Source organism: Eptesicus fuscus, chromosome 21 (genome assembly GCF_027574615.1).
Source record: "Eptesicus fuscus isolate TK198812 chromosome 21, DD_ASM_mEF_20220401, whole genome shotgun sequence".
NCBI classification, from domain to species: domain Eukaryota; kingdom Metazoa; phylum Chordata; class Mammalia; order Chiroptera; family Vespertilionidae; genus Eptesicus; species Eptesicus fuscus.
Window position 1 is genome coordinate 17,243,829 of NC_072493.1, and position 16,108 is coordinate 17,259,936.

At 41.6% G+C, this 16,108-nt stretch overlaps 1 protein-coding gene across 1 annotated transcript in view; it reads left to right on the forward strand.

The window, feature by feature from the left end:
- The window catches only part of CDH8 (cadherin 8), a 310,258-nt gene that overhangs the window by 172,917 nt on the left and 121,233 nt on the right, over nt 1–16,108 (forward strand). The window contains exons 4-6 of the mRNA XM_008139872.3: nt 5,904–6,071; nt 10,066–10,253; nt 13,957–14,210. Coding sequence (XP_008138094.1) covers nt 5,904–6,071; nt 10,066–10,253; nt 13,957–14,210 — 610 coding nt within the window. The remainder of the gene's footprint in view (nt 1–5,903; nt 6,072–10,065; nt 10,254–13,956; nt 14,211–16,108) is intronic.

Consider the following 16,108-nt stretch of genomic DNA (forward strand, 5'->3'; position numbering starts at 1 on the left):
TTTTTCATCGGATCAACTCCAAGTCATAATCCTGAAATTTTCATTGGAAAAAAAGAAGTTGGTTTTATTTTTTGTGAGGTTATTTAGCAAATACCTACATCAAGGAGTTTTACTAACTGTCCCAGAAGAAAGAATGTTGTCACGCTGATGGCCATAAATTGAACACCTGAATCTGTTGCCAAGTTGGTGTAATGGGAGTTTCAACATTACGTTTAAGTTTATGAACACACTAGAGGCCCAGTGCATGATTAAATCATGCACGTGTAGGGTCCCCTAGGCCTAACCTGCCATCCAGGCCATATCCACTGCCCCGCAAAGCCTAGCACGCTCCGCGGACACTGCTAGCAGCCTGCTCCCCGCTTTTGATGGCAGGGGGTCCGCTGGTGCTGGAGTGGACACACAGCTCCCCGCTTTCGATCGCTGGGGAGCTGGCTGGCTGTCCGCTGGTGCACCAGACCTTTCAAAAGCCTCCGGCGCAGCCATGGCGCAGACGCTGAGCTCACGCCACCACTGGCGATGCAAGCTCAGCGTCCTGCCAGCCCAATCGGCCACCCCGGCCACCCTGAGTCCCGCCCCCTGCAACTCCCGCTGGCCCAATCGGGGGCATAGCGGAGTGATGGTAATTTACATATTACCCTTTTATTATGTAGGATTTCTGGGCATTGAGAACGTGTGATCATAAGCATGTGGGAGACATAGGCAGTTGGGGTTGAGCATGACTGTGACAGAAGGAGACACCATTCATATTTTGGGCAATGGGGAGCTACTTAAAATTAGCACCACCATGCCCTGGACGGGTAGCTCAGTTGTTAGAGCATTGTTCTGATATGCTAAGGTTGCAGATTCAATCCCCGGTCATGGTACATTAAAGAATCAACCAATGAATGTATAAATAAGTGGAACAACAAACCAATGTGTGTCTCTCAAACCTATAAATTAAAAATTGAAAATATAAAATTAGCACCATCACAAGGTGTTTTAAATTTGTTTATACTGGTGAAAAGAGTATATAGGGAGTTCCTATCTACCTTTTAAAAATCAAAGTTGAAAATGGATAAAAACACTTCTTAATTGAACATTTTAGCCATTTTGGGGGGGCGTATTCACGGGTCAAATTTTTTTATTTCTCAAATCTTAGAGGAAAAACAGTCTGATCACTGTATTTTCTGCTCTGTGTTGGCTGGTATGTAATACCAAACAACATATATATGTATGTATGTTTATGTATGTATAAATATGTAAGTTCTCTCACCCACAGAAAACACAGCCTGAGGCTCCTCGGGCTTGGGGTACTATGTGAACCAAAGCAAATAATTTAAGGAGAAGCAGAAGGATGTTTTTCAGGCAGTTTTTAAATTTATATTTTAGGAGTTTGTCAATATCTTGCAATATTTATGCAAGTGGATTGATTTGCCTTTTGAATAGGAATTTAAAAAAAATGTTAACACGTCCCAACCCAATGGAGAACAAATAGGAGAGCAAAGGGCACTTGTGTGTTTTTCCTATCCTGCCTTTACAGCCACCAAGTGGTAGAAAAGTGTTCCAGAAATTCAGTCTTGGGTTTTCTAATGAGTTACTGCTACTTGTGAGGTTGAGACTAGAGATGGAGGGGGGCCTCAGACAGAGCAAGCGCTGTTTATTATACAGCTTGTACTGAAGGCAATTATATGTGCCGCATGCCCCCACGAAACCTCGGAGCAGCTCCTGCTTGCCTCAGAAATCAGGAAAACTCCTCCCGATGTTGCAGAAGCAAAGAGGAAGCGTGAAGTCTCCCAGATGTGCAGCTTGCCAGCGGGGTCATTTTGAGCAACAATCTCAGTGAATAGGTAGTCTTCTCAGTTTTACAGATGAGGAGCGATCCTTGGGACAGCATGTGTTATTCATTGACATACTTTGTAACTGTAGATATCCACGTGAGGATGGCATGCTTGGGACAGCCGTATGTTATTCATTGACATACATTTTGCCTTTTTTTTTTATTTTTTATTTTTTCCTCTTAGTTAATATCTTTTATTTATTTTATTTATTTTTTAATTTCTTTATTGATTAAGGTGTCACATATTTGTCCTCATCCCCCCATTCCCATCCCACACCCCTCCCCACGGATGCCCCAACCCCCTGTTGAACTTAACCAATGGATAGGCTCATATGCATGCACACAAGTCCTTTGGTTGATCTCTCCTCCCTCCCCCCAACCTCCCCTATCCTCCCTCTGAGGCCCACTAGTCCGATCGATGCCTCCTTGTTTCTGGTTCTGTTCTTGTTCATCAGTCTATGTTGTTCATCATTTCCCCTAGATGAGCGAGATCATGTGTCCCTAGAGATTTACTTATAAGAACTGAATGTGAGACGAGCAATAATAGTTATGCTGACAGGCAAATGAATCAGTCTGTAATGAGTTTCTTTCTGGACCAACAGTTCTTTAGAGACCCAATTTCAATGTCCACCAGTTCCTTATGTGTACATGTCAGCACTGACATTTCAGTTCTGGATGGTGGACAAATGGTGGTAATGCAGGTCCGACTCCCTCTGGTTTGGTCTCGCCCGGATGCAGGGGCACGGCTTCACCCGGACTCAGGGGCACGTGCCCTCACCCAGACCCAGGGGCGCGTGGCCTCACCCGGACCTAGGTGCGCGAGGCCTCACCCGGATCCAGGGACACATGGCCTCACCTGGACCCAGGGGCGCGTAGCCTCTCCCAGACCCAGGGGCGCGTGGCCTCACCTGGACCCGGGACCCAGCCTCACCCGGATCCAGGGACACATGGCCTCACCTAGACCCAGGGGTGTGTGGCCTCTCCCAGACCCAGGGGAGCGTGGCCTCACCCGGACCCGGGACCCAGCCTCACCCGGATCCAGGGACACATGGCCTCACCTGGACCCAGGGGTGCGTGGCCTCTCCCAGACCCAGGGGCGCGTGGCCTCACCCGGACCTAGGTGCTCGAGGCCTCACCCGGATCCAGGGACACATGGCCTCACCCAGACCCAGGGGCGCGTGGCCTCACCCGGACCTAGGTGCGCGAGGCCTCACCAGGATCCAGGGACACATGGCCTCACCCGGACCTGGGGGCGCGTGGCCTCTCCCAGACCCAGGGGCGCGTGGCCTCATTGACGTCCTTTTTACCCATAGCTGTCTGTGTAAGAATGGTTTGTTTGGGACAGCCGTATGCTATTCATTGACATACGTTTTACCAGTAGATGTCTGTGTAACAATGGCATCCTGGAACCATGTTTGACACTTAGGTAAGGAACAGGTATTCTAACCATATCTTGGAGCAGTGGTGCTCAACCTTCCTAATGCCGTGACCCTTTCATACAGTTCATCATGTTGTGGTGACCCCCAACCATAAAATTATTTTCATTGCTACTTCATAACTGTAATTTTGCTACTGTTAATGAATCATAATGTAAATATCTGTGTTTTCCAATGGTCTTAGGCGACCCCTGACAGTGGTTCTCAACCTGTGGGTAGCGACCCACAGGTTGAGAACCGCTACTGTAGAGCCTAAGACCATCAGAAAACACAGATATTTAGGAAGTAGCAACGAAAATAATCTTATGGTTGGGGGTCACCACAACATGAGGAACTGTATTAAAGGGTTGCAGCATTAGGAAGGTTGAGAACCACTGTCCTAGAGGTTTCTGGCAGGAATGGAGTGGTTGAGGAGAGTTTAACAAAGAAACTATTGACCATGGATGGCCAGGTTAAGAGGGACAATCAAGGGATAGTGATCTAAGTCTGAGTAATGGCTATATTCCTTTTTTTTCCTTTTCTTTGTTTTGGTTTATAACCCTAGAAGTGTGATGTATTGAGTTATAGTATGATATGAGATATTCATACATTTATTTTTGAATGAGCTGTCTGCCTGAAAAACAAATCCTGAGACAAACAATTGTAATGAAAGATATTATGTTACCATCAATGTTTTCAAATAAGCATAGATATCCAATTGAGTGCTCCCCGGATGGGAGGCTTTGATATGAAAGTTATGTCAAGGTCAAATAAAATACATAAGAACTCAGCTCTTCCCCGAGCCTGCCCACTGCCTGGGTGGATTAGATTTCCCAGAATACTCTTGGGCCTTACCAGCTACTCAAATGATGCAGGGACTTGAACTTCTCACAAACCTTTTACAGACAGATTATTTAATTTGACTATAGGAGTTTAAAAAAAACAACAGTAACAAAACAAAACAACAGAATTACAACTTGAAGCATGTGTAAGAGTGTGGCTCATCCTCAGTTTGAACTGAACCTCTATGATGTCCCTGGATTAGAGGTAAAGGGGAATTATCTTTAATCTGAACAGTTCTCTTTCATTTGGGCCAGAGGTACAACACATATCCATTCAATAGGAATATACTAGGCTAATCATGATCATTTTTCTTATGGGGTTTTAGCAATATGGGGAGGGGAATCCTATGATATAGACTTCAGTAAAAATTCAGGGCACAGAAAAAATATAACATTCTTATAGTAAGATAGATGACTATTCTTTGAAATGGAAATAACTGCAATATCAATTAATATGGGACTAAGTTACCCATAGTACACTCATAAATGAACAATGATGCACCTATAAGAAGTAATAAGTTAAACTTCTATGTGCTAACCAGAAAATATATCAGCCTGGCCAGCATGGCTCAGTGGTTGAGCATTGACCTATGAACCAGGTCATGGTTCGATTCCTGGTCAGGCACATGCCTGGATTGCTGGCTTGATCCCCATTGTGAGCATGCAGGAGGCAGCCAATCAATGATTCTCTCTCATCATTGATGTTTCTCTCTCCCTCTTTCTTCCTCTCTGAAATCAATAAAAATATATTTAAAAGAAAATATTTCAAAGACATCCATTGTGTGAATAAATGCCTATATCATGATCACATTTGTGGTTAAATGTTTATATACATATGCACATTTGTATTCATATTCAAGTAATGGCTTTAGAGTTATACACATATGCTTATCTAGGAAAAGAATTATAAGGGTAGAGAGAGGACTAAATACAGATTTTCAAAGTAAGTTCAGGACCTATGCAAATGTTGAATCTTTAACAAGAAAATTAAATTACCAGTACAATTGACAAAGAGGCAGATAGATAAAACCCGGAAAATAAATCAGAAGAAAAAACACTGATATTTTAGCACTCATGATTTTAGGTTATTCTATATGATTTTATGTTTTACCCTGTTTTCATGATCTTTCTCTTTTTCTTAAGTATTTATTTATTTTACAATAGAGAAGGTGTAAGTAAACAATTAAAGTATAAATGTAGTTGAACAAATAGTACCTTGGGATTTAGACACTTGCCTATGTTAATTCTGATTGGTATCTTATTCATCTGAGTTGATTCCAAAAATGCATTTACTTCTTTCATTTCAAATGTATTTGTGAGCTTCAGAATAATTTATCTTTGACCTCAGAGCCTTCAAGCTATTTGTGTATTTACTCCTCTTGTAGGGGAATTGGAGCCTGTGATAAATTGTAGGATTCTTTTACTTCCAGGGTTTCCCTGGGTAGATGAGGCTGTGTTATGATTTATACTTTAATTTGGTAGGCAAGAGTATGCCATTCAGTTTACTTTGGAATGTATATTTTTGCAAGTTTTAAAAAAGACGTGATAAAATGGATTTTTGCAAGTTATCTACTGCTGTCTATGAGTCTAATCTTTCTTAGTGTTGGCATCACAAACACACACCAGTGAAATGTCAAAAGAAAACTGAAAATTGTGTGAGCGGGGACTTGTATGTGTTTATGTATTTGTGGTGTGTGTGTGTGTGTGTGTGTGTGTGTGTGTGTGAGAGAGAGAGAGAGAGAGAGAGAGAGAGAGAGAGAGAGACTCATACATTTATTTTTGAATGAGCTGTCTGTCTGAAAGTCATTCTCTCATTTCTCTCTCCATCAGCAATTATAAAAACTGCCCTTCCCAACATGGACAGAGAAGCCAAGGAGGAGTACCTGGTCGTCATCCAAGCCAAAGATATGGGTGGACACTCCGGGGGCCTGTCTGGGACCACAACACTGACGGTGACTCTTACTGATGTTAATGACAATCCTCCAAAATTTGCCCAGAGTAAGTGAATTTCCTGCACTGGATGAGAATCTAAGTATGATGTTGTCATTCAAATTTGTATTATAATTTTCATTATTTATATTATAATTAATATATACTATAATTATACTATAAAATTCAAATTTATATTATAAACATCCAAAAAGCCAATTGCCATCACTTAGTGTGGATTATATACAAGGTATGGCAATTCACTTATATACACAAAACAAGCAACCCTCTTGTCATTTGGTACTAAATGAACCCTCATTTTACAAAGTTTAAATAAATTGAAATAATTTCAAAATATTAAGTGTGTAGTTAAAGTTGTGGAGCTGAAACTGCAATACATGAGCGTGTTTCTCTATTCCATGGTTCCTTCCATTAAGAAATTTTGATAGAGTGATTAAATGCACTGCCGATATTGTTCTATCAATAGTCCTACTTGTCATATAAAATAAACTAAATCTTTAGCATCAGAGGTGAAAAAGGCATATACATTTGCTGCAAAATATATACTTTTCCTCAGCTGTGGGAATATCAATGATCACTGACTGGACTCTTCCCTGCTAAGGACATGGTCGGCCTCAGAAACCTCTCCACAGCCTTCTAGGCAGCCACTATCAATGAATCAGGGAGACCGTCATCATTTGACAACATTCTTGTACTCTCATTGAACCCCTTTTCTTTTGAGTATTTGTCAAAGTAACTGGAACTAGAGAGATGATTGGGGAAGATCTTTCTGGCATAGAGACTCTTGAGTTGAGGGAAGAATGATGATTAGGAATTAGCTGAGACAAGGTCAAACCAAAAGATTGGGAGATGGGCATTGCACCTAGAGGAAAAGGCTGTCCAAACATCCTGTAGAAGAAGGGAGTAGGGCCTTGGATGGGAATGGATAGAATTTCATAGCAAGGGAAGCACAGAAGCTGGAGAGTTAGGTTAGGCAAGAGTTAGACGTATTGGATTTGTAGTCCATTCTAAGTACCATGACTTTTATCCTAACAGCACTGGGAAGCATTAAAAGATTTAAAGTTGAGCCCAGCCAGTGTTGCTCAGTGGTTGAGCAGTGACCTGTGAACCAGTAGGTCATGGCTCGATTCCTGGCCAGGGCACATGCCCAAGTTGTGGCCTTGTTTCCCAGTAGGTGTTATGCAGGAGGCAGCTGATCAATGATTCTCTCTTTCAATGTTTCTATCTCTCTCTCCCTTTCCCTTCCTCTCTGAAATCCATAAAAATATATATATTTTTTAAAAATTTAGTTGAAAAAAATGAGAGAAAAGATTTTAAGTGGTAGCTTGAGTAATAGGATTTGATTTCAGGGAAATTAGAGACAATGAAAGCTGGCCTTTGCCCAGTGTCTTCCTTCCAGTGCAGCCCGTTAATAGGTGGTTGTAGTCATTCATGTCAAAAGTGATGGTAGCCTTGGCAAGCCAGGGTGTTCTCAGTGGAAGTGGAGAAGAGTGCATAGTTGCAATAGATATTTGAGAGGTTATGATAACAAAAATCTAAGGATGGATTGCATTTTTAGTTGAGGAGGTGAATTATATTTCTGACATGAAAGACTATTAGATGCATGCTGGTACATTTTGCTGGGAGAGTAAATACCATAGGACCGTGGTTGGCAAACTGCGGCTCGTGAGCCACATGCGGCTCTTTGGCCCCTTGAGTGTGGTTCTTCCACAAAATACCACGGCCTGGGCCAGTCTATTTTGAAGAAGTGGCGTTAGAAGAAGTTTAAGTTTAAAAAATTTGGCTCTCAAAAGAAATTTCAATAATTGTACTGTTAATATTTGGCTCTGTTGACTAATGAGTTTGCTGACCACTGCCATAGGAGAACCAGTTTTTGAAGAAAGAGAGTGATGAGAGGACAGAGAGAAAGACAGGGAGAGAGACAGAGGTGGGATTGCAAATGACACAGTTGAGGTACCTCTGAGAATTTATCTTCAGAAATTCCAAGGTAGAAGGAACATTAAAGATGCATTTTCACTGAGAAATTTCACATCATTCATAAATCAGACAACAAGGCAACCCCCTTTAACAAGGTTATTGGAATGGAGAAATAACCATTTCTCCGATCCTTTCCCCAGCCTCTTCTTTCTTTTTCAGTTGCCATTAGAGTTAATGCTCTAAGATGCAACTCTTCTTTCTTGCAAAAAGGATTGTTTCACTTCAGCGGTGGCAGATGAGTTTCAGAAGTGTTAATAACTTTCTTAGAGGTAATAACCATTAAACATGATCACACTGATGGAGATGATGGGAGTGCACAGAAGAGAGATGGCTAAAGAATTGTTCCATTTGCTTGGTTTCCCAAGGCTCTCTGCATAAGGACAGGCAGCGAGGTGAGGTCCCTTGCTGCCTTATTTACTTAATAACTATTCCTGAATGGAGCATCTCAAACCTTACCTGGAATAAGAAGTCTGAAGGAAATGGAATCATTGCACCAATTATGAGAGAATTGGGAAACTTACGCTCAACAGGATGACTTTTAGTGTGTGCCTTATGGCAAAACTATTAGGAAAACACTTTGTTTCCCAGTCCCATCATTTCATGATTCTAAGGGACATCTTTCTGTCGTCGTTAAATAAAAGGGTGTTTGTGTTAGAAGAAACCCTTACCCATCATCTGAACTAATCTTGTTACAGTGGGTAAAATGAGCCTGAGTTTATCCCAGGGACCCAGTGATTGAGTTCAAACCACAATTAGGTGATGTTCTCCAGATGTAATTTTTCCTTTTGGGTTTATAGTTCATTGAGTGTTTATCCTCCCCTTGTTTTTGTTGCAATGGGACTAAAACTTCCTGGTTGTCTGGGTTTGGATTCCCCAGAAACAGGCACTGAGACAAGAATTTGATTATAAGTAGTTTATCTTGGAGATGATGCCAAGAAATGCCAGGAGGGAAGTGAGGATGCGTGTGAGAAAGACAGGGAGCCAAAGATGCACATTATCCAGCCAACTACCACTGTGGGTGACTGGAGCTTATCCCACTGGGGAAACTCTGGAACACTGTAAATTAAATAAACAAGCAAAAGAAAAAAAAAAGTAGAAATGTTACCCTACCAGAGAAGGGAGGAAGCTGGAATAGGAACTCTGGTGAGTGGTTTGAGGGCTGCTTCTGTGGGGCATTAATTCTCTCCAGTTCTGGTCTGACAGGCAGGGGCCACAGTGAATTCTGAAAGCCAGAGAAAACCCTCAGGCAAATAAAGGCAGGAGTTGGCAATGAAATGTAGGGCACATATGCACTGAAGTGGCCATAGCCAGGGGTTACGTTTCCAAAAGCTTCCCCTCCACCAAAGAGAAGGAGGAACACTAAGGCAACAGCTAAAGCGATTTGAATGAAGATGCCACTAATTAGCCATGTTTTACTGCCCCCACAGGAGAAGCAACATACACTGTAATTGTATTTTGCCTAGAGAGTTTGGAAAGTAGGATTTCTGTTGTTCAGAGCAACGAGGAAGGACTTGGGTAACAAGAGGAGTGTTTCATGTGTCAGAACAGCTTGCTGCAGGGCACAGCAGAAGTTTAGTAATTGGGTTTTATCAAAAATGGTCTGCGGGTCTGTAAATACAGAGGTAACCTCCAAAGCGACTTTCTGTGTGTTACACATTGCATCTTCCTGTGCTGAAATTAGCTTACTGTTTTATGTTGGGCAACAACGCATAGCCCCACGGGCAGCCGATGTGCTTGTGCAGTCCATTGGAAAGAACATTCACATAGATTCACTAATACCCTGCTATAACTCCGCTCCAACTACACACTTGGTGCACATGTGATGGGATAAATTCCATATCTCAGAAGAGTCTCAACAAGAGCTCACTACTTCTGGGAACTCTGTCTCGGACTCATTGAAAATATTGTGCATTCCACAACAAAAGTAATTTTTTTAATCTTTTCCACATTGTAGTGGTAGCATTTACAGGAGTGCCCAGAAGAAAGGAGGTGCCCAATAAATACTGGCTAAATGAATGAATGAATGGAATCTGCATGATGCTCAGTGTCTGTCCTCTTTCCTAAGGTCTGTATCACTTCTCAGTACCTGAAGATGTGGTTCTTGGCACTGCCATAGGCAGGGTAAAAGCCAATGATCAGGATATTGGTGAAAATGCACAGTCATCGTATGACATCATTGATGGGGATGGAACAGCACTCTTTGAAATCACCTCTGATGCCCAGGCCCAGGATGGCATTATAAGACTAAGAAAGGTAAGCTAAGGAAGATTTTGTTCACATTCAAAATACCTCTTGGGAACTTGAGTTTTGGGGTTTGCGGGAGTTGGGTGGACTTTCTGGTGAAGTCTTAGAGCTGACAGAGGTGTCTCTTCTTTAACTGCAGAAAAAGTGGAGCTAATTTTACACCTCATACCTCTTGGCCCCACTTTGCATTATCAGCTAAAGCTCTGGGAAAGAGTTACCATGGTGATGCTAGCCACCAATCTCACCTTCTCTCTCCCCTCTACATCACACTGCCTTTTCCAAAACTGCAGGAATTTGTAGGGAACTCAACCCTTGAAAGGCAACCCTCAAGCAATGAGGGGTGCAGATTGGGGGACAGCTCTTATTCTTTGAAGAAATTATTTTGAGGCATATTGTCTATGGTTCCGAAGAGGATTTCCAGTGGGAAGAAGCCTCACTTGCCCACAGAGTTGGCAAGTTCAATGGCTTTTAATCTTTCTCTATATTCTTCCTCCTGCTTCTTGGTATGTCTCCATAAATCACACTGAAGTCTTTCTTTTTAATATATTTTTATTGATTTCAGAGAGGAAGGGAGAGGAGAGAAAGATAGAAACATCAACGAGGAGAGAGAATCATTGATTGATCGGCTGCCTCCTGCACATCCCTGGAATGGGGTTTGAGCCCACAACCCGGGCATGTGCCCTGACCAGGAATCGAACCATCACCTCCTGGTGCATAGGTCAATGCTCAACTACTAAGCCCCACCAGCCAGGTTCATCATGGGTATTTAATTTAATGTTGTCCTTCATATCTCTCTCATGAAATAGTCCAAATTAATCTATAATAATAAAAGCATAATATGCTAATTAGACTGGACAGCTGAACGACCTTCTGGACGTCATTCCAGACATCCTTCCAGACAAAGCCACTGTGGCGGGGGCCGAGGCAGAGGAGGTTAGGGGCAATCAGGGAGGCAGTCGAGCAGTTAGGGGTGATCAGCCAGGCAGGCAGAGTGGTTAGGGGCAATCAGGCAAGCAGGCGAGCAGTTAGGGGCAATCAGGCAGGCAGGCGAGTGGTTAGGGGGGATGAGGCAGGCAGGCAGAGTGGTTAGGGGTGATGAGGCAGGCAGGCGAGTGGTTAGTGGCATTCAGGCAAGCAGGTGAGTGGTTAGGGATGATTGGGCAGGCAGGCAGAGTGGTTAGGGGCGATCAGGCAGGCAGGCAGGCCAGCGGTTAGGAGCCAGCGGTCCCAGATTATGAGAGGGGTCCCAGATTGCCAGAGGATGCAGGCTGGGCTGAGCGGGACCCCCCCTCCATGCATAAATTTTGTGCACCGGGCCTCTAGTTTTTAAATAGTTTTGCTTGTTCATGAATAAGAAGATAGATGGTGCACCACACCATTGGGAGCCCATAATTTTTCCCTCTGTCCTGATCAGTATTACACTGAAATAGCTCCAAATGTACTCTGTAATTCTATGTTATATTGTACAGGGATCTGCCATCCACTGATCATGCTCTTAAAATCCCCTGTTGAAGAGATAGTGGCATGTTCTGGATTCACCTTTGTATACAAAATACAATTTAAGATCAATTTTGAGAAAAATGGTGCATTTATTTCAACTGTCTTTTTGAGCAACCCTACCTTTATACATGGCTTTAGTTTAGGATTAAGCATTGCAAAGTATTTAAAAATAGAGTACAGTATAATTATGCTTGAGTCAATTATTGAATAACCCAAAGCCACATTTTCCTTGGCTAATGATTCCTAATGTCATTTTTATTGTTATTACTAACTGCTATCCGTTGTTGCCATAAGGTGCTTTTATAAGCTGAAGCAATTAGCCATTGGCTGTATTTTTATTCACAATTATTCATAAACTTAGAAGCATATACTACACATTTTAACACCAAGAAAACACATGTATTTTACTCTAGAGAACATTGTGTAGGGGGTCATATTTTCACAATTCATGGGACCTCTTTTTTGTCGGATAAAACCCTAAGGACACCAGGATTTGGGGGGATACTGTTGAGCTAAGAATTAAACCAAACATGATCTGTCACACTTACCAGTGTTTCTGAAGAACTTGAAATTGCAAACGTGTTACAGTAGGGATGGTTGGCAAAATGCTGATGTTGAGTCATCTACTCACAGGTACATGTACCTAGTAATTTCAGAAAAGACAGGGAAGTGAGCATCTGCCTTGTTTCCTAGAAAATATTTCAGAAAAAGTCAAGACCCATTAGAACTGAATTCAACTATAAAAATCAATACAAAATTTGAAATGATATATAAACTTATACAGGAGTTCTGAAAGAGTTCATGAATGCTGGCTTGTGTTCCAGCTTCTTCTTTTTTTTTAAATCTGCATTGCAGATTGAAAGTTCTGTTTCTTAGAGGAAATTGCAAAGAAACCTAAATTGTGTCTTTGAACCTTGACAGATGTACTTTCTTGAAGTCTGAAGTGTTCTGCGTTGCCGGGAATTGGACCATAGGGTTGCGAAGCAGATGCCCTCTGGTTATTTAAGGGGATTATGTTCTTTCACCCAGCTATATTTACCTCGGTCATTAACCACAGTCTCTGGGGCTTTTAAGGAATGAGTTATTAATATGTCAAAAATATTGTCAGTAATGGTGCAATGAGGTCATTTCAATTTGCTTTTAGTGGTTGGTTGAGACCTAGGGAGCTATAGCTACTCAGCTTTCCTTCTTCTAAATATAAACACAAGTACATATGTGTCTGCATATGTATTTCTTTACATGCCCACCTGCTTCATAGCACAGAACTCATCATAGAGACCTTCTAAGAATACCCCCCAAAAAATAAACCTTGCAGGCCTACATGGCTCAGTGGTTGAGCCTATGAACCAGGAGGTCATGGTTCGATTCCCGGTCATGTTTGGGTTGAGGTAACAGTTTGATTCCGGTCAGGGTTTGGGTTGAGGTAACAGTTTAATTCCAGTCAGGGTATGCCTGGGTTGTGGGCTCGATTCCCAGTTGGGAGTGGCAGTGGCGGGGAGTGCAGAAGGCAGCCAATCAATGATTCTTTCTTATCATTGATGTTTCTATCTCTCTCTCTCTCCCCCTTTCCCTTCCTCTCTGAAACCAATAAAAATATATTTTAAAAAATAAAAATAAATGATAAATCTCATTTTTAGCCACATGATCAGTCAAGCAGCAATGCTTTGCAAGTGAAATAAGAAAGCACTCTTTGTTGAGATTAGTGCTAAATTATGCTTTATAATGTCTCCTTGCCCTAAACAATGATTATTTCTCGTTCTTCACATTTCACACGCTGTTGCAGAAATGCTAAAATATTCTTCCCAGATCGAGATGGTGTTTGATGCTGCCTTATCTCCTCCCAGCAGAGGCTCAATTAACTGGCTGATTGGTATGCAGGTCATGGTATCACTAGTAAAATTTTATTATGACTCTGAAGTGAAATTTTGATGGCACAATTCATGACTGTGAATATTTTGTGAATTTCCAAGTGAAATGAGCAAAACAAAAACACAACAATAGGAGGTTAGATTCACCGAGCTTGTATAATACACAGACATCCATAAATGCCTGTACAATTTACAGGTTGGATCTGGGGGAATGGAGAGGGATCCCATTAAGGCTCACAAATGGGCTTCCATGCACATAACGATCATCCATCAGCATTACACTCATTTGTTCTTGCTGCTGTGGTCATTAGTGAGCAACATTCGTCTTTGTCATTTCTTAACAGCCTCTGGACTTTGAGACCAAAAAATCCTATACGCTGAAGGTGGAGGCAGCCAATGTCCACGTTGACCCACGTTTCAGTGGCAGGGGGCCCTTTAAAGACACGGCCACGGTCAAAATTGTCGTTGAGGATGCTGATGAGCCTCCTGTATTCTCTTCACCCACTTATCTCCTCGAAGTTCATGAAAACGCCGCCCTGAACTCTGTGATTGGGCAAGTGACCGCGCGTGACCCTGATATCACTTCCAGCCCTATAAGGTATATTTATCTTACTGGCTATATCAGATGACAAGCACATCAGTATAAAATGCAATTACATATGCATCCTACGTGGTTGCCTTAGGACTAACCTCACATGACCAAAGAATTTTGGTCAGTGCATATTGTGTGTGCATATGCGTGTGAATGTGGGTGCACGCATACATGTGTACACACACACACACGTGCACACACATTAACCCAGAGCTACATACAATGCCCAAAGCCAGGGATATCAGGGTGAACACAACTCTTCCCGGGTTCACAGAGCTCAATGAGAATGCAAATTTGCATCTGTTTTGTGGTACATTTGGGTGGATCTTTTATATTATTTGGTTTTTGCTTATTTATACATTTCCTTTTTTTCTAGTATTGCTGGGTTTTCTTCTCTCTCCTTTGACAGTTACAGTAAATTATATATGAGAATTTAGAGGCATGAGACCACTGTCTCAACATATTAAGAGGCCCCTATTTTATTTCTGTATTTGGTGTTTGGCTTTGCAATTATCTGGGAATTTCTGGTTGGTCAGCATATCTGGATTGGAGAATTTTAGATAAAATCTTTCTCTGCCATTTCAAAAATACCTTTTGTTTATACTTTCCCTGCTCAGAATTCTTTCCTGAGATGAGAAACGATCCTTTATTAAAGTTTTTCTGCCTTTTTTTTTCCAAAATGAGACTCAAACCTATTTTTTTCTGTTGAACTGCGTACAACTTTTCTCTTTTGCCAGTCACCCCAATGACAGTACAGTGCTCAAGCTAAATAGCTTTTTTCCCCCAAAAGCACACTGCAAATCTATAACTTGTACACTGGCCTCCAAGGGTGAAGTGTTGGCTAATGATGTGTTTGAGAGTGGATTTCAAATATTGTCTTAGAAATGTTTGCTGTAAAAAAGAGAGAAAACTTAATGGAGGAATACAGTTTTAGAGAATTGTCCAGTTACTCTGTAAGTTCGATGTCAGCTCATACCCAACGCGTTCACTTGGGTTACAGGCATTCATGTCCTTCTAATTTCTTTATTCAGAGAAATTCTAGACAGATGAGTTAATTTATTTATTACATTCTCATCCCTCACAAGGGTGCTGAAATGGTGAGGTTGGAGGGGAAACCCAGCAGAATAGCCAGTCAGTGCCCCAAATAATTTGAGTTTGGGCACAAAATAATTATTATTTCCGGATCCAGAAAAGATATTTTCAACAGAAACCATTTCTAAATTCAGGATAATATAGAGTCTATCCCATAAGGATACAAAAAAAAAAATGTTTTCTTCAAAAGAGCCCAAACTCTAAGAAGGTAATACCCCACCTGGGGATTTGAGGAGTGGTCATTTGTCCATTCTCAGTTCTAAAGGAATTCACCAAGCTATAGACATACAGAATGCCCTGCATTTGGCTAAGAGACTTATGTCTCTCAAAGGGCTAAGTGTTGAATACAGCAGCAGGAGATATCCAGAAAAATATATTACTATGGATATCCATTTTCTGACTAAGTCGTGAAATGACTTCATCCTGAAATCCTGTTATAGCCTTAGCTAGTTTGCTTGGTGGATAGAGCATCGGCCTGCGGACTGAAGGGTCATGGGTTTGATTCCAGTGAAGGGCACAACCCCCAGTTGGTGGTGTGCAGGAGGCAGCCGACCAATGCAATGATTCTCTCTCACCATTGATGTTTCTGTCTCGCCCCTCCCCCTTCCTCTCTGAAATCAATATATATATTGATTTTATATATATATATATGTATATATATATAATTTTATATATATATAAAATTTTATATATATATAAAATCCTGTTATAAATTAGGGGCAGTGATATTTTTTTGAATGAATGAATCTTCCCCATTTTCATGTCACTCCATTTCCTCTGAAAAAATAAGAAAATACAACACAGAATGGAGG